Here is a 25,238-nt window from a genome sequence, read left to right on the forward strand (position 1 = left end):
GCAAAACTACTTTATCTGTCATTCGTGAGACCTTTCCTTGGAGTGAGATTCTAGAAGGTGGCCGTGAGAATCCGCCAGGGCCTCACTAAGGTGAGTCGAGCATGTTATGGGATGTGGATGACAAGCATTTTCCTCACTTTGGAGTGGCCAACAAACTTCAGTGTTTGAGAGGTAATCGATGAAAAACTGATGAAACCAGAGTTGGGGGAAAGAAATATGGAATCGTCTTTAACCTTGGTATAGTAGTTTTGCATTGGTGTACTTGGGTGTAGAGCTCTCAAAACTGTTGCACATGCAGGCATTTATTGGTGAAGTTAGTTCTATCAGGCAATTGTGTTGCATTGAATGCATTCAGTTTTTGTAAGATTAGTTACTTACAGAATATCTTTAGCACACCACAGAAACAACAGTCTAATATGCATTGCTGTTTTAAAATTCAAGTGATGTGGGGTTTTAGGCCTTGCGTTTGAGGAGCTTATTACTGAACTTGCCCTATCCAGATAGAAGGATATTGTGTCACCAGATAAAATCATCTTTGCATTTCAAACATATGCACATTGCATAGCGAGCGAAATGAACACTTGATCTCATGTGCCCATGGGCCTCCGTCCATCACCCAGGAAGCAGACAGTAGGCATTGCTTGGCCCTCACTGGCTGGCCGGACCACTTTGCTGCCATAACTGGTACTCTGGATCCATTGCCCGTGTTCCAGGTTGGACGCAGAGGTGAGGGTAAGAGTAGATGTCACCCCGCCTATATTGACAACCCACAGTCCATCTGAAAACACCAATAAATAATAAAAAAAGGCAGGCAGCAGTATTTGTCTATACTACCATTCAGTTCACCTACATGTAGCTGATTTTACTTAAGTGTTTTAGCACTGGATAAAAGGTCTGCTGCTGAAGAATGCCATCTAGTGGAGAGACAGAATTTGTGTTGTGATGCATGATGTAGTCACAAATGTTTGTGCAGAAATTGGGAGCAAAACATATTAACATTGAATATTTTATTAGCAATGTTTAGATTTCACGTAGATAGTGTGCAACCTGTACAATTGTCATACAATTGCAAATCAATTTGGAGTAATTCTGATTTAACAACTATGTGTGGTGTCACATGATGGGATATTCACCATTGTCTGTAAGGCTAGAAGGTTATTTATACAGTTGTAGTCTTTCTCTGTAATGTCTAAAACTTTTCAGTATGCATTGATCTCTAAGGGTCTTAATTGAAACTACAGGTGTTGAAACAATAATGCTATCTTAAATGGGCACTTTGTGTGTGGATTCTGAAAAAATAATGTATATCTCTGCATTTCAGTACATTTAACACTTCCTGCTGAAGAGTAAGCTCTAGACTAGATAATATACATAATGAAAGTTGCAACAGACACAAAACATCTCTTTAATAGTTGCTGCATGAATTATGTGCTGTTACCAGTGTTAAACTTGAGTTACATCTAACAGTCAAGACACCCTGTATCTTACAATTCATTCAGTCAATCAAATTAAAATGCCAATAGTAGTAGTCACAGGATATTTACATGGCAAATGACCCATACAGTAGCATTACCCTGGAGAAGGCATATCCAGTGTTGCACTACTTCAGTTTAAACCAAGATTTACTTCATATACAAAATGGCTAATGATATTTTGATACCTTATGGTGATCAGACTGGACATTTTATTTAGCCTATAGTGATTTAAACCTGAAAATAAAAGGCTGATGAACAAACTGCACTTAAAGAATGGGACCCATACTTATCTGTAATGTTAATTTAGGGGAACACAAATCCCATGATTAGTGGAAATCTCAATTGATTAGTGGATAAATACTGTCCACACAAGTACCACACCGGCTGTCAAAGTTAATTGCTTAATGTTTATAATCCCTGAGACTATACTGAGTTCTGAAGTTGTTAATGTCTTTCCTTGCCAGCTGTAATAGTCGCTATACTCTTGGCACCCTTCCGCATTATTCCTGATTATGAAAATGACTGGTTCCCCACTTTTTTAGGAAGTAACACTGCTTGAATATGAAAATTGTCACACATAAGAACAGGGCACTAGGACACATTCCAAGAACAATGCCGCAGATGGTACAAAACCCATTGTGCTGCAGGTAATGAAATAGTGTCAATGTAATATTTAAGGATGCCACAAAAGGTAGGGGCTGAACTCTGTCAGTTTGTTGACTAGTCATCCCAAGATGTTTAGTTGCAGTGCATTCCCACAAATGCTTAAATTTGAATGGTGAAATTGCACCTCACTTATTGCATCAGTTTCTTCCCCAAATAAAACTTGCACATTGAGGGGTATCGCATCATCTGTTACACACAGCAAGGAGTGTGGACATCAGGAATCTCTGATGCTGCCAGTAAAATGAAGAGTTGTTATAATCCCTTCACATTACTCTGTCTTACTACCAAGGGCCTTCTACCAGTGTGTCCCCTTGTACCATCTTGTGTGTTGTGCCTTTCAACTGTCACTCTGGGCTTGTATGAGAGCACTCACATACTTGTATTTACCATGTTAAACTAAGCTTGCTTTTGCTTTGGAACAGTTTTTCCTTTATCATCAAATTATTTTTTAATATTAGTACTGTGCACATAATAATCAGAAACGTTCATACTGTATTGGAGAAGCTTGCAATCGCAAGGCATTCAGCAATTATTATTGTCTGCTTAGCATTAACCGCCATCCTGGCTGTTTAATGTTTATAAATTCCTCAGTATTCTCACTACTTTAGATGAATCGTATATAGTTTGTTAAACTCCTTTGACAGTTTCATGAGAGATGTGAACATTTGACCAGGACTTGTAGAGATATTGTATTACTCATATGGAAATGTCATTGTAAAAATGTATGTGGAATGGTACACACACTTTATATGCGTCTATAAATTCAAGAGTGATTCAAGACATGGTATAGTCTTTCTTGAGTCATTCTGTTTTATTAGATTAGATTATTATATATTATAGATCAGTATGCACCTGTGAATTACATCACCTACTCATACATAAGGATATAATGTAATTCCCTCTACATACAACTGCTACCATGCCTGTATTTTCAGTATTATGTGGACTACAGATTCATACTCAAGCCTGGTTCTACATTCAACACCTTAGTAATAAACGGGAGACACAAAGCCAGCCCTTTCAAAAATAATACCTTTCAGTCCCTTTAAAGCAGATTTTAAGAGTGCACACTGCAATACAATTTGAATGAATGTGTCATTATTGCACATATCTACTCAATTGAATTTTGCCACAATAGCTGAGATTGGGCAAATTGAGACTAACTGTAAATAATCCCTGTACACTCATCTTAAAAACAGATTTTATAGGATAGTCATATTTGTATGATTGTTACTAAGAGACTCCGTGATAGGAATAATGATGACAGATTAACCAAAATGTGAAGAATTCCGTTAAATATTCATACTAGTATAATGCTCTACATTTTAGAGACTCATTCCTTTAATAATTTTTCTTTGTTTCAAATGCCAAGTGAAGTAGGCTACAGAGTCAAAGATGCCACGTGACTATGCAAGTGATAATGTAGTGTAGTCAACAATAATGCAAAAGAGGTTTCTGATGAGTAACTTTAAAGTAACTGAAGCACTGGTCACTTTGCATATCTTTCTGTGGTATGTTGGCACAGCCTTTAATGTGAGACATTGTTGTAGAACACATGAAATTCATTTACAGTTTGGGAATTCAAGTAATAATAAGCTAAAATTGTTAAAGACCTCTACATTACAGAACAGACATACTTAGAGAGACCAAACTAAATCCCTACATGAATGATAAAATCAACTCTTAAATCATTGTTTCCCAACCTTAGTGTCAGAATCCCATGTGGGGTCGCCTGAAATTCAAATGGGGTCGACTTGAGATATTGGGCATCTTACAATTGACCAGTACATTACATAAAAGTGTATACATTAAATAAACAAAAATATGAAAACCCCCATTATATCCAAGTTAAGTAATTAATTGGATCCTTCATTACAATCTAGCTAACTTAGACATGCTTGATAAATGTTCCAAACAAATTAGCAAAAAACCGGGCAAGTTAGTCAAACAAGCAAATTAGCTTGCTAGGACATTTGGGGAAATACCGCTCTCAACTGGATGTTACAGCAGAGATGAGATGCGCTCTCTCTCACAACATGTTGTGAATGATTGGGGTCGCCAACGTTTTGTGACAGAAATAGGGTCACATGCCAAAAACAAAAAAGGTTGGGAACCCTAGTCTTAAACAGTTGCCCACACATTACATTATCATTGAAAGTAATGTAAGGACAACTGATCTGCCCCTTATTCACTCAGTAATTATTCATATATGAGCCATCAGTGTATACAGGATTCCCACTCTTTGAGAGATACAGTAAAGGGCTTGAAAGGCAAAAGCCAATACATGGAAATTGGTGGATATGAACATGGTGGAGTAGAACATATTTGCACTACCTCTTAAGTGCCTAATAATAATAAAAACAGGTTAACCCTTTATCTTATCTAAGGCAACAAGCAATGTTTGCAAATGTACATTTAGGGAAGGAATCCAGTGTGACTGACCATGTGTGTTTAAGCATTGGCAGTTGGGATTTAAAGACTCAATAAGGAATGATTTTCATTAAACAAATGTAGGTAATGGGGTTGAAAGTCTGTGTGCATACTTACATGCATGTGTGTCAGATGAGCAGATGTTTAAATTTAATATGAGAAGCCTAGGAGCACCAGGTGATGGCTTTGCTTTTGCATGCTTTAAGCACATCGTTGGTACACTAGATAGTTAGGGAAAGTTAGACTTTTTTTCCGCCAATCTGCAAAAAAAATTCTTACCAATAGCTTTTTTTACTATGTGTTCCTATAGGTGTCTAGTAACACCTCCCAATTTATCCACGGCCAAATCCTCGCGGAAACACCTGGAGAGCCCATCAAGTTTGGGGTGCCCAGAGGGACTGGCCGAAAATAATGAAACATTTTGTTGACCAATATTAGCTTTTGAGATGTCTAACTAGGGGTTTTTAGGGGTGCTGAATCTATCCCTGAATCTATCCAAGTTTTGAGTAAAAATTACTCCAAGTCCATAAAAAATCCATAACAAGTGGTTTTATTGAACAATTACAAAACAAAACTTTCTTAATCAGTTTAAAATTTAACAAACCTCATCCCTCAACTCCCCTGCACTTCCTCACTCCTGTTATCTTCTGGCTGGTTGATGTTCTGGCAAGAGTTACCATGACAGTTCCAGCAAGCAGAAATACACTTGACTCCTTGCTTTTTACAGCAGCACCTGAGAGTGTCACAGACGCCTGCACAGTTGCAGCTGACAAACTTCAGAAGGTAGTCTGGTGCAATAGGATCTGGTGTGACTGGTGCATAATCATGTTCTTGTTTCTATCCACACTCAAGGACATCTAGTGATGGATTTTGTAGCAGTAGCCAATCTCTGGTCTGGAGATATGCCCGCAGAGAGTGCTATGCTGCACCTCCTGTAGTCGGAGGTAGTTTCTAAGGCTTGACACTAGTTATGTTGTCCTCATGAGTTTTACATGTTGCTCACTGTCCACCCTCAATGTTGGACACTCTTTTCTCTCTCTATCTATCTCTCTCTCTCTCTCTCTCTCTCACACACACACACACACACACACACACACACACACACACACACACACACACAAATTTATGCACATTGACTCTCTCACAAACACATTCACAACCACACACCCACACATCTATGCACATTGACTCTCTCACAAACACATTCACAACCAACCACCCACCCACACCCACACAAACACATATGCACACACTTACAAAATGTCCTTTCTCACACACATCATGTTGAGACAAAACTATCTGTGATTATAGTACCAGTGTGTTACATGCAAAGTATGTGTGTGTGTGTGTGTGTGTGTGTGTGTGAGAGAGAGAGAGAGAGAGTCCAATGCGGAGAGTGGATGGTGATCAACAAAATGTAAAACTCATGAGGATTAACTGAGTTAATATTTTTGTAAATATTTTATTATATCTTTTCATGGGACAACACTGAAGAAATAACACTTTGCTACAATGTAAAGTAGTGAGTGTACAGCTTGTATAACAGTGTACATGTGCTGTCCCCTCAAAATAACTCAACACACAGCCATTACTGTCTAAACCGCTGGCACCAAAAGTGAGTACACCCCTAAGTGAAAATGTCCAAATTGTGCCTAAAGTGTTAATATTTTGTGTGGCCACCATTATTTTCCAGCAGTGCCTTAACCCTCTTGGTCATGGAATTCACCAGAGCTTCACAGGTTGCCACTGGAATCCTCTTCCACTCCATGGCGACATCATGGAGCTGGTGGATGTTAGAGACCTTGCACTCTTCCACCTTCCATTTGAGGATGCCCCACAGATGCTCAATAGGGTTTAGGTCTGGAATAATGCTTGGCCAGTCCATCACCCTCAGCTACTTTAGCGAGGCAGTGGTCATCTTGGAGGTGTGTTTGGGGTCGTTATCATTCTGGAATACTGCCCTACGGCCCATTTTCCGAGGGAGGGGATCATGTTCTGCTTCAGTATGTCACAGTACATGTTGGCATTCATGGTTCCCTCAATGAACTGTAGCTCCCCAGTGCAGCACTAATGCAGCCCCAGACCATGACACTCCCACCACCATTCTTGACTGTAGGCAAGTTGTAGGCAACACACTTGTCTTTGTACTCCTCACCTGGTTCCCGCCACGCACACTTGACACCATCTGAATAAAATAAGTTTATTTTGGTCTCATCAGACCACACGACATGGTTACAGTTATCCATGTCCTTGGTCTCCTTGTCTTCAGCAACTGTTTGCGGGCTTTCTTGTGCATTATCTTTAGAAGAGGCTTCCTTCTGGGACGACAGCCATGCAGACCAATTTGATGCAGTGTGCCGTGTATGATCTGAGCACTGACAGGCTGACCCCCACCCCTTCAACCTCTGCAGCAATGCTGGCATCACTCATACGTCTATTTTCCAAAGACAACATCTGGATATGACTGAGCATGTGCACTCAACTTCTTTGGTCGGGCATGGTGAGGCCTGTTCTGAGTGGAACCTGTCCTGTTAAACCGCTGTATGGTCTTGGCCACCGTGTTGCAGCTCAGCTTCAGGGTGCTGGCAATCTTCCTACTGTATATCCTAGCCATCTTTATGTAGAACAACAATGACTTTTTTCAGAACCTCAGAGAGTTCTTTGCCAAGAGGTGCCATGTTGAATTTCCAGTGACCAGTGTGAGAGCGATAACACATAACACATTTAACACCGCTGCTCCCCATTCACACCTGAGAACTTGTAACACTAGTCACATGGGGAGGGAAAATGGCTAATTGGGCCCAATTTGGACATTTTCACTTTCACTTCAGGGGTGTACTCACAAGCGGTTTAGACATTAATGGCTGCTTGTTGTGTTATTTTGAGGGGATAGTAAATGTACACTGTTATACAAGCTGTACAACGACTACTTTACATTCTAGCAAAGCGTCATCTCTTCAGTGTTGTCCCATGAAAAGATATAATAACATATTTACAAAAATATTAACTCAGTTAATCCTCATGAGTTTTACATTTTGTTGATCACCGTCCACTCCGCATTGGACTCGCTCTTTCTCTTTCACACACACACACACACTTTGCATGTAATACACTGGTACTATAATCACAGATAGTTTTGTCTCAACATGGTGTGTGTGAGAGGACATTTGCATGTGTGTGTATTTGTGCGTGTGTGTGTGAGAGAGAGAGACCGTGTCAGTGAAGGTGTGAACTTTATTTGTAAGTGTGTGCATATGTGGGTGGGTGGGTGGGTGGTTGTGAATGTGTTTGTGAGAGAGTCAATGTGCATAGATGTGTGTGTGTGTGTGTGAGAGAGAGAGAGATAGAGATAGAGAGAGAAAAGAGTGTCCAACGTTGAGGGTGGACAGTGAGCAACATGTAAAACTCATGAGGACAACATAACTAGTGTCAAGCCTTAGAAACTACCTCCGACTACAGGAGGTGCAGCATAGCACTCTCTGCGGGCATATCTCCAGACCAGAGATTGGCTACTGCTACAAAATCCATCACTAGATGTCCTTGAATGTGGATAGAAACAAGAACATGATTATGCACCAGTCACACCAGATCCCATTGCACCAGACTACCTTCTGAAGTTTGTCAGCTGCAACTGTGCAGGCGTCTGTGACACTCTCAGGTGCTTCTGTAAAAAGCAAGGAGTCAAGTGTATTTCTGCTTGTTGGAACTGTCATTGTAACTCTGGCCAGAACATCAACCAGCCAGAAGATAACAGGAGTGAGGAAGTGCAGGGGAGTTGAGGGATGAGGTTTGTTAAATTTTAAACTGATTAAGAAAGTTTTGTTTTGTAATTGTTCAATAAAACCACTTGTTATGGATTTTTTTTATGGACTTGGAGTAATTTTTACTCAAAATGTATGGCTGGGATAGATTCAGCACCCCTAAAAACCCCTAGTTAGACATCTCAAAAGCTAATATTGGTCAACAAAATGTTTTCATTATTTTCGCCTAGTCTCTCTGGGCACCCCAAACGTGATGGGCTCTCCAGGTGTTTCCCCGAGGATTTGGCCGTGGATAAATTGGGAGGTGTTACTAGACACCTATAGGAACACATAGTAAAAAAAGCTAATGGTAAGAATTTTTTTTTGCAGATTGGCGGAGAAAAAAAAGCCTAACTTTCCCTAAGAATGATGGACATACAACCCCAAATCAGAAAAAGTTGGGACGTAGAGTAAAATGCAAATAAAAACAGAATGTGATGATATACAACTCTCGTAAACCCATATTTAACACCAAAAAGAACAGACATCATATCAAAAATATGAAAATTTTGATTATTTCATGGAAATATATGTTAATTTTGAATTTGATGCCAGCAACATGTTTCAAAAAAGTTTACCACTGTGCAGCTTCACCTCTTTATTTAACAAAGTTCTGTAAATGTTTAAGAACTGAGGAAACCAGTTGCTAGAGTTTTAAGAATGAAATGTTGTCCCATTACTCCCCGATATAGGATTTCAGTTGCTCAACATTATGGGGTATTCTTAGTCATGTTTTTCATTCCATTATGCACCTAGTTTGACAAATCTGGACTGCAGACAGGCTATTTTAATACCTGGACTCTTCCTGTAGGGAGAAATAAAGTTTACATATGTGCAGAATTCATTTTGGCATTGTTTTCCTGAAATATTCAAGGTCTTCCCTGGAAAAAAGCATTGCCTGGATGGCAGTATGTGTTGCTCAAAACCTGTATATATCATTCAGAATTGATTGTGCTTTGCCAAATGTGCAAGATGCCCATGCTGTAGGCACTAATGCTCCTCCACACCTACATATATGTTGGGTTTCAATCTGAGCACTAAAACAAGTTGGATAGGTTGGATACTTGGATAGGCCCTCTTCTGTTTAGCCCAGATGAGTCCATGATTTCCAAAAAAAATAATTTTTCCAAATTTTAATTGGTCTATCCACAGGACCTTTCCCCATGTTACCTCAGTCCATTTTAGGCCCAGATAAGACAGTGGTATTTTCTGTATCATGTCTCAATACAGTTTTGGCTGTTACAATTTTGGCTGCAGTTTTTGAATTGAGCATCAATCTGTGCACATAGATAGTGGTTATCAGAGGTTTTCCTAAGACCATACAATGACAGGTCTGTAAACAGGTCTGGTGTTGATGCAGTGCCATCTGAGGTCCAAAAGACCACAGCCATCCAATTTGTTTTTCAGCTCTTTCCCTTGTTTGCAAAGATTTCTCTGAATTCTCTGAATGTTTTAATACTATTATGTCATGTAGATGCTGAACTCCCCAAATACTTCACAATTTCATGTTAAGAAGGATTAAAATTACATTGTTTCATCATTTGTGCACACAGGTTTACACAGAGTGATGAATACCCCTACATATTTACTTCTAAGAGACCCTGTCTCTCTTGGATGCTCTTTTTCATACCCAATTGTGTTGCCAGTTACCCTAATTAGTTGTGAAACATTACTCCTTTTGTTTTCTTTATCATTACACAACTTTTCCAGCATTTTGTCATTTTCAACATTTGATATGTTGTCTGTGTCCTTTTTGAAACTAAATATGAGTTTAAGAGATTTGCAGATTATTACAATCTGTTTTTATTCACATTACACGTCCCAACTTTTTCTGTTTCGGGGTTGTATTTGTTGTGCCAACTAATATCGAAGAATATAATGGTCCTTGTCAGACCAAAGTGGTATAATGGTACTGTGTGTGTCTGCTGTGCTTGTGTGCAAACTCAGTCTCTGTAGATGATTGGGTGGGCTTACACACATTTTCTCTCCTCCATGACAGCGTGTCACATTCATTCACATCACTTCAGTCACCTTATCTGAGACTGGAATTGATTACTAGCTCTAATTCCATTTGTGGTTCACAGCATAGCGCGGCATCTGTGCTCATGAGGAACCCATGGGAAAGAAGCCCTGAGAAACTGTTTGTGTGTTGTTGAAGCCTGTGTTTTGAAAAGTGCTTCTTGTGCTTGTGTTTTGTGTTAGGTGCCTCCTACCCAGTCAGTGGCGTCTGCTGCTAATCCTGCCTTCCCCCCTCCAATGGGGCTCCCACCTCCAGCCATGATGCCTGGAGGGCCACTTCCACCCTTCCTACCCCCAGGTTTTGATCCCACCAAGATTCCCCCAGGTAAGACACTGCCACTTGGTGCTTCACATATTAACTGATTGGGAATTTACACTGACGTCTGGCTATTGTTAGCAATAAAATTCCAGAAGAATCAATGTATCGGTTAACACTGGCAGAGCTTGACATGTGTATTACAACCATTAAAAGTAGAGGAAAGCGTATTTTTAGAGTGTGTGTGTGTGTGTGTGTGTGTGTGTGTGTGTGTGTGAAGCATGCACATAAATAAGCACATGGAACACATTGTAACACATTAGAGTTGGAGGCAGTGTTTACGTTTCATTCTTGCTTATGTCTTGCTTGTGATGTAAATTTCCAGTAAGAAAGAATTGTTTCTACCCTGCAGCATGCTCTATTGCTGTGAGTATATTGTATACTGTATGTTTCAACATGTTGTGATGATCCTTACCATTTGTTTGATTCAGGATTCCCTCCACCTGGTGCCTTGCCTGCTACTGGCCCTCCACCAACTGGACCCCCACCAACTGGCCCTCCCATCAACATGCCACCAAGTAAGTACTTCAGCCAGGTGTTTTGTTGTTTTTCTTTCTATTATCAGAGTCAGAGGTAGCTGAATAATTCAGTATTTTTGCATTTAGATTCTTTATACTTGTATGTATGTATGTATGTATGCACCTGCTAATGTTCAATCTTTCCTGTTATTTTTTTTTATCTCAATATTCCAAAATTAATTAATGCCATTTTGTATAGCTTCACAATTTACTGTGCATTTACCCCCTCCCCCTGTCACCTTGTGTCAGTAGTACCAGGTGCCTCTGCAGAGGAGCCAAAGAAAGACCAGATGGTTCCAGAGAATGCTCCGTCCGATGCACCAGGAGGTCAGTCCATGAGTCCCCCACCAACAGGAGGCCTCCTCGGGGCCAGGCCTGGCATGATCCCCTTGCAGCGCCCTCCAGGACCCCCACCCCCATTCATGCCCCACTTCCCGCCTGACATGCCACCCCCAAACATGCCTCCCATGCCCCCTCCGATGATGCCCCGGGGCCCGAACCCCATGATGTACCGGGAGCCTCCACCGGGCCGGTTCCGAATGCCAATGCCCCATCCCCCGAGAGACGACTTCCTCCCACCCCCGGATGATTTCCCCCCGGGTCCCATGGACGACTTCCCACCTCCTCACGGGCCGCCCATGGGACCTGAGGATGTAGACGACTGGGAAGGTCCACCACCTCCACCATGGCACAGGGAACCAGGCTGGTTCAGGGACCAGCCCCCACATAGGGGGAGGGGCGGCCGAGGCTGGGGACGGGACAGGCCAGGGCCCGGGGGTCCACCAGGACGGTTCATGAACCGCCATGAAGGGTTTGACTAGCATCCCGAGCCTAAGCTTAAAAGTTGAACTGTTGGGACATTGAACTACATGTGAGTTCGAAATGTGTGGGGAAAAGAGGGAGTTTTTGGGAGAGGTACTCAGTGACAACAGAGAGGAAATCAGTGCCAACATTTCAGATATAATTCACCAGTAATCACCAGAGGTTACAGCTTTAGATTACCCAAAATTCCCTCCAGCCCAAGGAACACTAAGTTAACATCACTGACATGAACGTGAGTTCACCTGTCCTTGGAACCTCTGTGCTGAGTCTGTTATGTGAGCTCGAGTATTGTCTAAAAGAATGAAGAATAACTGTGTACATACAAATGCACTGCTCAATCGTTTTGTATACTTTGAAATAGCTTTTTGTTTGGACTGTACCTTTGTATGTCAGAGCAGGAGATTGCTGTAAACCCTTCTGGAGAGTGTGTGCACCATTTGTGTTTTTCTTTTTTTCTGGTTTTGACCTGAGGAGCTATGACATTTTTATCGACCAGTAAGGTAAACATGAAGCTGTGTTGCACAGTACTTTTCATCTTTGTTTTTAGTAAACTATTTTTGTATCAGTCTTGTCTTTGCTCAGTCATTTTCAACTTTATATCTACAATCTAGAGGTCTTGCATCAAATGTAAATAACAGATAGTTGATAACAGATGCACATCAAGCTGGGTGTAACAGCTTCTCAAGGTTATGTGCCTAATTTATTGCGGTAGAGGGCGCTATGTTAGAGTTTACTATGGAAATTGACCTATGAAATCAAGGGAGGATGCCATTTGGACAGGTTGCATACTTGCCTGTATCTGATTTATTTTCTGATAGATTTTGCGTTTAAAGTCGGCCTACATTGTCTGTAATGCTAAACCTGAGCCATAACGGATGGTATCCCTCTACATGCCGTGTACACGATCTGTTTGAAGATGGGCTACATCAGATCACCTTGATGCACCAAGAGAAAACATCATAGTAATTTCCGGCATTTAAGTCTAAATACAAATTCAGATCATTAGATGCAGGTGACCTAGCAAATATCATTCTCCATCACAGTAGCCTATGTTGCCCCATTTGATTATCATGCCCTGTCGTCACCAAATTATTTTAAATTCAGTGTCACCTTCATGTAGGCTACGTGACATACATGAATGAGAGAGGATGAGAGGCAATAGTAGGTTTATATCTAGCAGCATCGGTTTTGGCTTCTCTCCTAGTTACAAAAGTGTCTACAAGTGTGAAGGCTCGGATTGGCTCGTGCATTAAGTTAGTGGCACTCTGGCGATCCACTCGCGCTCCGTCTCCAAGGGCTGCGCGCACCTCCCTTCACAGCAGTCTAGAAACAACATGGTAGCGCCTATGCATGAGCTGTGTGTAGTGCCAGCAATGCAGAGGGTATCATGTTCGGGAGTGTAACAGGACATTGCTTATGAAAAAGGTTGGCCGCGGAAGAAACTGATCAACACAAATGACAGGTGCGTTTCATGAATCGATCAAATATTGGGGTTTAGAGACATCATGTGCGAATGAATTAGCTTGATTAGACGCGACAAAACGTTTCCCCCGGGTCCTAGTGACCGTGTGGAATGTCCGTGACCGTCATGTAGCCTACAATCGTAAGTTGGATACACAATCTGCATGTCTTGATGCAATGTAGTCTCATTCCACACTATGTTTATTTGTTCGCAATGTTCATCTATTATTTATATACTATTAGATATGACAGCATCATATTTTGTCGTTGCTTGCATCCAACATCTCTTTTATATTGGTTACATTTTTTTTCTAGCTATGTAGACTGAACCCATGTTTTGTAAGAAATTTCTTCTGTTTTGCCACTTGCACAGTAAAATTATGTCGAACTTATTTGAAGATGTGGCATACTATTCGACATTCGTATTGATTGTCCATCTCTAGAGCTGTCCAGTTTATCATTCACGTGTCATCTGTCAGGTCCGAGTACGGCGATGCTTTCATTTTTACACCTTCTGTCCGTATTGTTGACGGAATAATAATATTAACATTCATTCAGTATCGCCATCATACGTTTAAGACTAGCTGATTGATTGCTCATCATAGTCTCCTGTTATTGCCATTATTTCCACTGATGGTAATTAATTCATTTTCTAGTTCTCCTAGCCTACTGTGTTGTGCACGTCTAGCAGACTAGTCATGGACTACAGAGCAGAGTCAGCATCTGGTTTGTTGGGTATAGGTTATGATGAACAAGTGTTGATCATTAAATCGACTAATTTATTCTTTAAAGTGGCATATATGTGCAAAAATGTTATATGAAGATGTTTGTACTGTAGGCTACTTCATCCTTAAATGATCTAAATATACCCCCATATAGGCTATTACACAGGAAAGACCCTATTTTCTTTACTTTCAGACCTTTTGAAATACATAAAGGTCAGCTAGTCCTTTTTGCTAGTGGCATTCCTGTTTTTTTCCCATGTTTGTGCCTGTGACCATATATTCCATGGTATTTTGTGTCATCGTCATTAGATACGATGTGAATGGACAGTTCCCAGGTAATATCCTGGTCAGGGGTAATCCCCTGTCAGAGGGGCATAGATTTGAAACAGAGCTTTGGTGTCTCAGATAGCTGGATCTGAGAGGTCATCCCTCAGATGGTATAATGGTTAAGAAATTTATGATGGGAATGATCATCCCTCTCTGGAACATTATTAAAGCCTGGATCCTATCACCAGTCTTTGGTCAAGTCTAGAATTATGTAATCGCATATGTCCTCTAAGAAAGAAAATAACATGAAGACTTCATCATATGCTGATCTTGAAAAAGGGTGTATTGACCTTTAAATAGAACCCCTCGAGTTGTATGCTTTTTACAAAATACATATATTTTCTTGTTCTCGGTGTAATGATAGATTGTGAAGATAAAGCAGTGGATATGCCATTACAAAGCAGTGATCAGCTTTGGAAAACCAAACCAAACTGGTTTGCCAGATTCCCACATTATCCTGCCTGGAGCCCTCAACTTTACTTCTCTGTGTGTGAAAGCCTCAGCTGGCTCTATTGATTTCTTAACACTGGCCCGAGAATGCTGAGCATAGCCCTTGTCTGGCAGTCTATCCGAAGCCAACACTCAGACATGTCTTCAGAGAACCATCTCCAGTGTTTTGTTTTTTTGTTGCTTTTTTTCTTGCTAGGGGCTTTTGCAGGCAGATGTAGTGTGTCTCAGAGGTTGGAAAGCTGATATCATCTGTGTTCCTCTTGGATGGAAGAGAGTGAGGGTCTCTCCCGGGTCTCGGTTTCTGTCTCTCACCCCTGTTTGGATCTGGTTGGGCCTCTACGGGTTTCTGGCTGATGATAACCTCAGAGGAACCTCGGTCCATGACCTCACGGTCCACCCTAATCAGGTGGCTGGCAGATGGTATCTCGTTGCTTGCTTCGCCATGGTAGTGGGGGGGGGGGGGGCTGGTGGAGGTGGGCGCATATCTTCAAAACTGTCCCAGCCGAGCATGAAGCGATGCAAGCAGATTCAAATGGTAATTGCCGGGACTGTTTGTACAGTGCTTGACTTGTGTTTCTAAGTTTGTCCGTTATAAAAAAGAACCTTGTCATTTGAGGCTCAGACGATGGTTCGAAATGCGCATATTTTGAATCTTTTAAGTGCCCAATGTGAATTATTCATTTTTTTAACCCACGTTCACATAATGCTGCATTCAGTTCTCAGATGAGACGCTGTAAATGGTGTACTGTTTTGCAGAGGCTTGTATTTCGTTGCCTCCCTCTTTAACAAAATCAAAATGTATCCACTTCTCTAGAGCTTCAAGAGCTCCATGGCAGTGTTGATTTTTAAGTAGATCGAGATCTCTGGATTTGTTTGTTCCATGGTCTTGCTGAAGTTAGGCTTTGGTGCTTGTTTTTCTTTAATTACTGTTGTTTGATCAGTTTGAAACATTCCTGATGAAAGGAAGATTGTTTTTGCCATTCATCAAACCTCCATTTATGTCTCATAGACTGTAGATTTTGTTTTATCTTTTCCTTAATTGTCTTTGGTGTTTAACATTTGAATTCACAGGGATAGGGTTTTGTTCAGTAAGATAATACTGTTTTAGTATTATCTTATAGTAGTAGTATACTGTAATATCATTCTTAATGTGTGGTCAATTTCTCATTATCATTAGGCTTGTATCTACAGCATACAGCAAATGCTGTAACTGTTAACACTGCTAGATTTATAGATCTAGTACTAGCAGGGAACAATAAAAAAAACTATGTAAGTTACGTAAGATCATTTGGTCATTTTGACTTTTCTTTACATGAGAAAGAGCATACTTCTCCCAGACCCAGGTCTCCACACTCGAATGGCTGATAGCCAGGTTTGTCTTGTGAGAATGATCTAGTCTACCATAGAGAACAAGGCATTCCTTCTTCTCTCACTGCCATGCCGAACAAAGTGTACTGTATCTGTGCTGACTTGCTGTCCCACAAGTTGGTTTATTTAATCATTGTTGCGCTCCCCTTAACAAAATACACGTTACGTAATGAGGTTATTTGTTTTTATGGCGTGGGGGGATTTCCCCGCAAGCATATGAGACAAGTACATGATGGTGTGATATTACTTTGATTACTGCTGATTTTGTCATTAAGCCGTATACTGCTGGCTTCTAGGCAGATTTGTGTGGTCTCCAACAGACAAGGGCTGTTGTTTTTCAACTATTTTTAATCAGGTGTGCAGGCATGAAACAATTACAGATTATGATGTAGCATAATAACGATAAGAATTCCATTTCAAATTTGATTCATGCCAATTATCATTGATAAATTGTGTCTATGTTTAAGCTGAACAATTAGAGCAAACAGTCAAGGTAACATCAGGACTGCATGTGTGGTTGTGCTTGCAATTCCTCAAAGTAGTATTAATGATTTTGTGTATTTCAGTTGTATTTTTTTTTTTTTTCATATATATTTATTATTAATATATTATCACTATAATACAGTACACTATCACCACTGTATTTCAGCAATACTATGGTAATGCAAAAAAATCATTTTGGTTACTGGTATGATGACATGTCTCCATATCATCCCATCTCTGCAGGGGCGTTATCTTGCCCGAAAGCAATTTTTAATGGAGGGAGGTGGCCAAACCCCAGGTCCTGATGATTCATCGCCGTCTTTAACCCTTCACAAACTGAACTCAGTGTAATATAGGCCATAGCCTGTGGGCCTGTATCATCTTTACAGAAACCAGCTCTCCTTAAAGAGGATGATGGCATGAATAATTTGCACATTGAGACCCTCAGTCTCCATATTGTCACGACTAATGATTCAAACATGTGAAAAATCATATCCGGAAGCAGGTGCCATGAGAGCTTGCTCCCTTAGTGCACTTTTGATAAATCTTTCATTCTACGGCTGTGTCTAAATAGCACAGAGTTGGATTTCAAACTCGTGTTCTGGGCAGCTTGTCCCAGATAACTTGGGGCAGAAGAATGACCCACTTAACTGTTACACTGCGTCTTTTGGCTCTGTTCACTCTGACACAGCGGTCCGCATAGCTCAGATGGGCTGTCTGTGTGCTGTGAGCGAATGATTTTCCTTTTCCAGGAAGTAATGTTTCATGACACACTTAATCACCATTATTATGACATGAGAAATATGATTAAAAAGTTATGTGTGAGAAGCAGAATAGATGATGTCGAGATTAAGAGCGCTAATGAATGTTAAGTGCATGCTGCCTTTGGCATCAAAGTCTCCTTTTAAAGGTTGGGGAGGGGGGAAATTCCAGGGGACAGTGAATTCTTCAAAGATGGAGATCCAGTTACCTCAAGCTCAATGCTGTCTCTGAAAGGATTTCACACACTCGTAGTGGACGTTGTTCCACGGCCTGCCATTTTTTTTACCCTGTAGCGTCCAGGTGCATATTCAACGGAGGAGTAGAGAGTAAATGTAGAGAGGATAAATGCATGTGAGGGTCCAGCTGTGAGTGGCAAGCTAACGCGATTTTATGCTGTGATAGAAAAGCGACAAGTGGTGGTCTTTGCATTCACAAGGTTTCCAGAGCCTTCTGTTAAAGATGAATTATAGATGATTAAGTGCTCTAAGTTGCTGAGGGAAAGACTAGTTTTAGGTTTTAGGTGGTAGGTTCAAAATGGCTTTGTATATGTGTGGGAGCGAGTGTGAGTGTGTGATGCTGGTGGTTTCTTGGCTGTGTTCCATGATTTTGAAATTGCAGTTTGGATATAAAGAGCATAGTGGCCCTCAGGAATGGTGAGTGTGTTTTAGCTCTCTCTCTCTCTCTCTCTAGGCTGAGAGCCTTAATCAAAAAAGGAAACTTCATGACAAAACCACAGGAGAAAACAAGTGACTCATGGACTCTTCTGGAGCAGTAAAATCTGAAAACACACGCATGATAAAATACTCATATCCTAAACACAGTGATGCCCCTGAATACTGTTTCTGCAAAGATCTACAGTTATGGCCCTTTAGATTTTTGAATCCTGAATCAATGTCAGTGTGTCTTGGGGACTCCTGTATTAACATACATTTTGTAGGCAAAAACGGATGGCCTTCTCAAGGCCTTTTCTAGAACACAGAAACAGTCTAGAATACCTTATTTAGTGCTTAAAGACTGAATATGTGCCTATATCACTAAGACCGCCAAAAGAAGGTGAATTATACTAGAACACATCCTTAATACACATTCGTTTTCTCTTACTGAAATCTCTCATCGCCTAATAAATAGTTGATCACAAAAGGGTGAGATTCACAAGAAATCTCAGCCGCCACAATAATATTGCCGATATCAAGTGTTATTATCATATATATAGATGAGAATCATCTACTAGTGAAGGTTTCAGAATCTTTCAGATTCCACCGGCAGTGCTACAACAAAGACACACACACCACAACCTTACAACTATCAAGATACCCTCCTTCCTCTTTTATGTGGACATTCTGAGCGCCTGCGCACACCAGCTACACAGGTTGTTTGATGTAGACTTTGGAGAGGCCCACGATGCGGAGAGGGAGAGAGAGAGAGACCTCCGATGCTCCAGACTAATGATCTCTGGCCACGACTGTGGCTTTCATCTCTCCACGCCATGCCTGCATGTTTTTCTCCACTTGCCGTCTATAGCGCACAAAAGGAGAGAGAACTGGAGCCACCTATTTCCCCCGTTCTTTTGTGCGGCGATATGGAGAGGAGATCTCGCTGTGTTTGCCGTATGCTCATGCACGGTATTGTGCATACAGATGGAGCAGCGATATCAGGTCAAATTGCAGTGGGTGGAGGTGTGTGTGTGTGTGGGGGGGCACTTCAAGCTTGCACAAAAGCATCTCTGGGTAATTAGGCTTGTTTGTCAAAGAAGGGGTGGGGACGGGGAAGTGGCAGCAGCAGTTTCAAATCATCATGTAAATGGAGACGGACATGGCATTTGGAGAGAGGAGAGAAGACACTGTAAATCGCCCAACAGTTTAACCTCTGTGACATTGACATATGAAACACCCATCCCCACCCACCTACCCCAACCAACCCCACCACACTTTTCCATATTATGGGAAAGCTAAGAGGAAGTGGGATACTCACATTGTTTGGGCTTGGGGATTTCTGTAAACATGCTACAGGGTTTAACAGATACAGTATGTAGGGTGATAAGACAATGTTTATCCACTGTATCCCAATACAGCTGGTTGGCTGTATACGCCACTGAAACCTTGGTCAGGTGCCGATTCTGGCTTTTCCATCAGAAAAGCCTACCACCACCCCAGTGAGAGGTACTCGAGGGCCACATAGGCCAGGCTGAATGTTGAATTTAATAACAGGCCACAGAAGAGTGCTGACTAATACGAACACTGGCTTTCCCAGCTGGCACTGCATTAGATTGATAATGCATTCTCTTTGCTCAGCTGGTGATGGCTTTATTGCATTTTGCGCAGAGGAGATTTCCTTAAGACCAGAGCAAACAAGAGGGAGTTGGTCATTTTGGAGCGCAGAGACACATGGGAAGCCGTTCTTTGGTGTGTAACATTCAGAGCCTGCATTCCATGACTGGTGCTGTTTACCCTCTGTCCTTACTCTGACCTCACTGTCAGTGATGGTGGGTAATGTTACAATAACACCGGGTTATTGAACTGTGGTGGAACAGCTGTAGAACTGAGGGCACTGGGTTGAGTGGGGTTTGCTATTGAGATTAGTGGGGGGTAAAGATGGCCTACTGAGATGTTCTCTCTGATGACTGAAACTTTGGAAAGGTTAGTGGAGGCTTGGAGTAGGCTAATCTGCTGGGTGTATGCTGTAAAATTGTTCACCAGACTGGTTAACACCAATGCTGTACTATTGTGTCCTCCAGTGAGATGAGTGGTTTGATACTCTCAAATAAATCAAGCAAGTGACGATAATTGATATAATGCAGCCCATTAGAGTCTCCTTACAGAAATATTTGCGGGTTTGGAGAGACACACAGTCGTCATTGCCACTTACTGGATTTATAACATGCTGTTCTGTTTAGAATGCAATTTCCTTCCACTTCCACTCAAAACAAAGATTCACAAACATGCTCGAGGGCTGTGAACGGAAGCATAAGGGTCGGCTTGCGCCCCAATAATAATTGAATAAAACTGTTGCCTAATGCATTTACCATCACCAGACAGTACTAGTACAGTAACTCGATAAACTTTTAGTCCTTCCTCTCTCCTGTGCAGTCTCGCAAAACCCTTTATCGTCATGCGAAAATCAGCCACTGAATCAACAGCGTTTTGGAGTCACAACCTTGGCAAGTGATGCAGGCTGTCGGGGATGCAGCCAGTGCAACCGCCATACCGATGGTCTTATTTTGGGCTGCCTTAATCATAAAGTCTAGACGCGGAGAGTGGAACGCGCTCTTTTCCACCGGTCTCCGTCTCAGACATAGCGCAGGCTGCTTGGTTATCAGGGAGAGTCCAATCCCATTCTTCCCTCGGGGCGTTTTTTTTAGCATTGGTATGCGAAGCTGCCTGTGCGGAACACATGATCGTAGCGACGGAATCAAGGCAAGAAGACTCGGTGCACGCCCCTCTGTCTCGTGTCCTTTCTCCCTCTCTGTTTTCTCTCCCTCTCTCACTCGCTTTTTTTGCGCGTCTCAAAATGAATCTGGCCAGGGCTGTCATCATTGACGTAGGTCTCCGCCGACATCACTGGTGCTATGACAACAATGCTTCAGCCTCATCTCCATTCACAGTTCCTATTTTAGAGCTTTTCGCAGGAAGCTGCAAATAGGCAGTGCCGCTAAATTCTGCTTTTAAAAACACACTGCTGCCCTGTTTGAGTGGCTTTCCTCCCTGCTTTTGCATAAGTTGACTACCTGCAGAGTGAAATTTAACCCTTTACTTGCAGCGATTTCATTACAAAACGTAGGAACTCAACATGTTATTGCATTTTACATAATGTAAACCAGTACAATAGGTTTGATTGAATTAAATTAATCTCTATTGGTAGAAAGTATTAGACATTAGAAACTTGCATGCAGTGTGTGTGTGTATGTATGTGTGTGTGTCAGGGGGCAGGGCTCTTCCTCATAGGTGTGCAAACTGGGAGGGGTAACTGGGAGGATTTTTGTGCAAAAGCGTAGTTCCTTCCAACTGGGGAGTGTTGAGGCAATTAGATGGCAGATGGGGAGGAGGTCTTGGTGCACAGAGCAAAGGGGCGGACATTCCTGTTGGCGTTCACTTCAAGATATTTTTCTCTCCCTCTACTGAAGAAGGAGAAAGCAGACAGAGAGGAAGAAGACATGCAGGGAGGGGTGCAGTGAGAGAGAGAGAAAGAGAGAGAGAGAGAGAGAGAGATCCCTAACAGGCACACCCCCTCTCTCCCCTCAGTTCCTGAACTCATCCTCCCTCTCTCATCGGAGTCAGTGTGCAGAGGAGTTGTGTGAGAGAGAGGACTGTGGACTGCTGCCTCCCACCAGCATGGAGCTTGAGAGCTGCCGTTCACCCACATTTGGATTTCTCTTATAGCTCCCGCAGCCCTGGAAAGCACCACAGAGCCACTTGAAAGGTAAGACTCCCACATATACTCTCTCTCTCTGTCTCTCTCTGTCTCTCTGTGTGCATTGTTTTCATCTGTTTATCTGCCTCTTTCATGCCACTGCTGGCTGTTGGCTGTTTTCCTGTATCAAAGCCTCTGTGTGTGCGTGCACTAGCACTTGTTTGAAACAAATGGCTTCTTGGCTTCATAGCCCCTCATACTCAAAGGAGGTGTTAAGAGACAAGATAAAAGGTTTTTTTCAGAGCAGCTGCGATTTTCCCACTCTGTGTTAGATCTTTAGCTTCATCCGTATGTGCATTTAGTGTTCTATAGCATGACTTTTAATCTTCCTGCTGTCTATGAAAGTTTGTGAGGCTTTCAATGACTCTTTTGAGGAGATTATGGCTATTCTCTGGTCATGATCAAGTTTATAATAGAGGTTTTATTCAACAAGACAAGGATTCAGTAAAGAGGTTGCGCTGTGTCTTGATTGCTTGATATATAATGATGGATACACAGACATGCATCTGAACTAGAATTGTGTCAGACGATGCAAACACAGCTTGTTTGTGTGCATGCATGCATATGTGTTTGTGTGTGGATGTGTGTGTGTATGTGTTAGTAAGTGTTTGGTTTGTGTGTGTCGTTGTAATGACAATGTGCAAAGAGTGTGGGGCCATTGTGGAGACCTGAAAGAGAAATGATGAATTGCAAATAAGCAAGATGGTCAAAGTCAAGGAGAATCCCTAAAGCACGTCCTGCTGGGATAAAGAGTGGGGGGTGGGGGTGGGGGGGTAAAGGACTTTAGAAAGTGTGGAGGGGGGTGGTGCAGGGTGGAATTCATTCCACACGTCTGATGGTTGTGTTGGTGTGAATGGACTGTGAAGACGGAGTTGGTGGGGGTTGGGGGGCCGTTCGAATTTGATCATCTGGTGGTTCCATAGTCATGGAAATGTCCCGGCCGTCAGTGGCTTAGCAGGCCACAAGGTTAGAACCTGTGGCCCCTGCCTCAGCGGTGCCTAAACAAGTGGTGGGGGTAGAACCGCAGTGCTTTTCAGTAAGGAGTGAGATTCTAAAATCCAGAAGCTAAAAAACAAATCTGTCTGTTGCCAAACAACCGGCTCGCGATTTTCACTTTAATTCGCCTGACACAATAGCTTCTTTTACAGAACGATACTTTGTTTAATTGCAACCTGCCCCTGGTTCCACCTCCATAATCTTGATCTAATTAGAAAGAAGAATAATCACAGCCACAAAGCTTTGCTTGTGAATCACTTTTTTTGGTAATACTCTTAAAGCTTGTATGATCAGAGACACAAAGTTTTCAGGGGCCAAAAATGTGACTGGTGAGATAAGTAATTTAAAGACGAGTAAGATAACAACACAGTTGATAATGAAAGTTACTGCTTGGGAGGATGTGCTTTGTTGTGTTTTGTGCATAGATCTGGGCCTCGTCTGGCATTGTCTCAGCCTCTCTGTGCGCGTTAGCTTCCTCTCTGGGACCTTAAGCTATCCGTTCTGTATTCCTAGTATAGACAACACCTCATTTGTTCCTCGTCACAGCTAATAGTGAAACTCCATTACTGTGGTAGCAACTTCTAAGGACTAGCTATTGTGACAAGTGAAAACCTGCATTGTTAGAACCCCCCCCCCCACCACCTCCCCAAGTCGCAGTGTTTGCCTGAGCCATTGTTTTTCCCTTGGCCTCCCTTACTTATCTGACTTGGAGGTTTTTACGACCGTGTGGCCATTCCTGGCATATTTGCTTGTCAACAGCTGTGAGTGATGTGTTAACACTCCAGCTGTGATGAGAAGGCGAGGAGGTGCACGGATAACCACACGATGCGCTCGTGTTTGTTTTCACTCACCGCTTCCTCTCTTCTTCAGCCTGCTCCTCTACGGCAGAGTTGTTGTTCTCATTGGGAATTTGGACTGGGAAGAAGAGAAGCAAAGGCTGTATCCTTCTGTCTCTTCCACGTTAGCACACGTTGCCTTTGTCAGTTCTCATTTCACTCCAGTTCCTTTTTTTCGTATTTGAATGTCAATGCTATGTGACAAGTCACAGACACAGACACACACGCACACACACACACACACACACACACACACACATGTATTTTGACATCTACAGTGTGACGAAAAGTGTTGCTTTAGGGCAATGTGACTCTGTTATCAGACAGAGAACAGGGGGTGTCATTGTGCCGTGGCGGTGGTGGTGGAGGTGGTGACGGAGGCAATGGAAATCAGAGGCTGTGCTGCTCCGAGAGGGATGTGATCCGGGCCGCTTGGAGCGCCCAGACGCATTTCCACGCGGCTTTGTGTAGTCATGTGTGCAGAGACCTAGACCAGTCACGCCTTGCTGCACAGTCCCGTCTTGGGGGACGGGGGATGGGGGCGGGCAGGGGGGTGTTGTGGAGCTCCCTTGGCTTAGCGTGCTGGAGATAGCGCAGGGGTAGTCTCTGTGGTTTGGTGGATCCTATCTGGGTATTTGATTTAGCTAATCTCTTCGGTGTGCTTCCCCCTTCCATCATGCAGGTAATAAAAACAGCAGATGTTACCACAGAGACAGTGCGCTTATGCTCTAGAAACAAAAAAAGCACACACACACACACATACACAGAGAGAGAGAGAGAAAAACAGAAGTTGTTGTCAGGCCAGGAAACTTGGCAACGCACTCTAGAACTTTTGTTTTGTGCCCATAGCTTCCTGGCCTTGAAATCATAGCAATTTGCGAGTAGGAAGAAGAGATGAGGTAGTCTTTCTTCCTTAGAAGGCATGCATTCTATTGAGACCTTGTTCAGATGAAAAGGATGACCTAAAGTATATCAGGTGCCCATGTAATTATGGTGTAATTATAGGGTTTATTTGTTAGAGATGATAATCACTGGAATTTTTAATTATCAATATCAACTTAGCACTTTATTGTATTATGCCTTATTTGGACATGAATCCATAACATAACCACCCAAGGTGAATTTATTTGTTTTTGTTGTTAAAAGGTATACTTAAAATTGACCCAGATGTGCATCATCTCTATGGTAGTTCCTGCAAAGGGTTACGTAAAATAACTGTCATTTGTCACAGCAGTACACAGATGGAGTTGGCCTGATATTCCTACTCACTGACCTGGAAGCAACGGAACCCTGGGAAGCCATGCGCATTCACATAAGTGGAAACACATTATTGCTAAATGAATGCTAAACTTTCCCCCTTCACTGCTGTTTTGGAGC

General features: G+C 42.1%; 2 protein-coding genes across 4 annotated transcripts in view; both read left to right on the top strand.

Moving 5' to 3' along the window:
• Positions 1–12,611, top strand: part of LOC121683680 (SR-related and CTD-associated factor 4-like) — a 34,483-nt gene extending 21,872 nt beyond the window's left edge. The window contains exons 17-19 of one of the 3 annotated variants that reach the window (XM_042063416.1): positions 10,574–10,715; positions 11,138–11,224; positions 11,468–12,611. In XM_042063416.1, the coding sequence (XP_041919350.1) occupies positions 10,574–10,715; positions 11,138–11,224; positions 11,468–12,045 (807 nt within the window). In that variant the 3' untranslated portion in view covers positions 12,046–12,611. The remainder of the gene's footprint in view (positions 1–10,573; positions 10,716–11,137; positions 11,225–11,467) is intronic. The other 2 variants (XM_042063418.1, XM_042063417.1) reach the window with 2 other exon arrangements.
• Positions 12,612–13,367: 756 nt separating this feature from the next.
• The window catches only part of LOC121683679 (T-lymphoma invasion and metastasis-inducing protein 1-like), a 53,966-nt gene continuing 42,095 nt past the window's right edge, over positions 13,368–25,238 (top strand). Inside the window, 2 exon segments of the mRNA XM_042063415.1 lie at positions 13,368–13,508; positions 21,861–22,038. The gene's annotated coding sequence lies outside the window, so the exon portion shown is untranslated.

The sequence above is a fragment of the Alosa sapidissima genome, chromosome 15 (assembly GCF_018492685.1).
Source record: "Alosa sapidissima isolate fAloSap1 chromosome 15, fAloSap1.pri, whole genome shotgun sequence".
Classification (NCBI taxonomy): Eukaryota; Metazoa; Chordata; class Actinopteri; order Clupeiformes; family Clupeidae; genus Alosa; species Alosa sapidissima.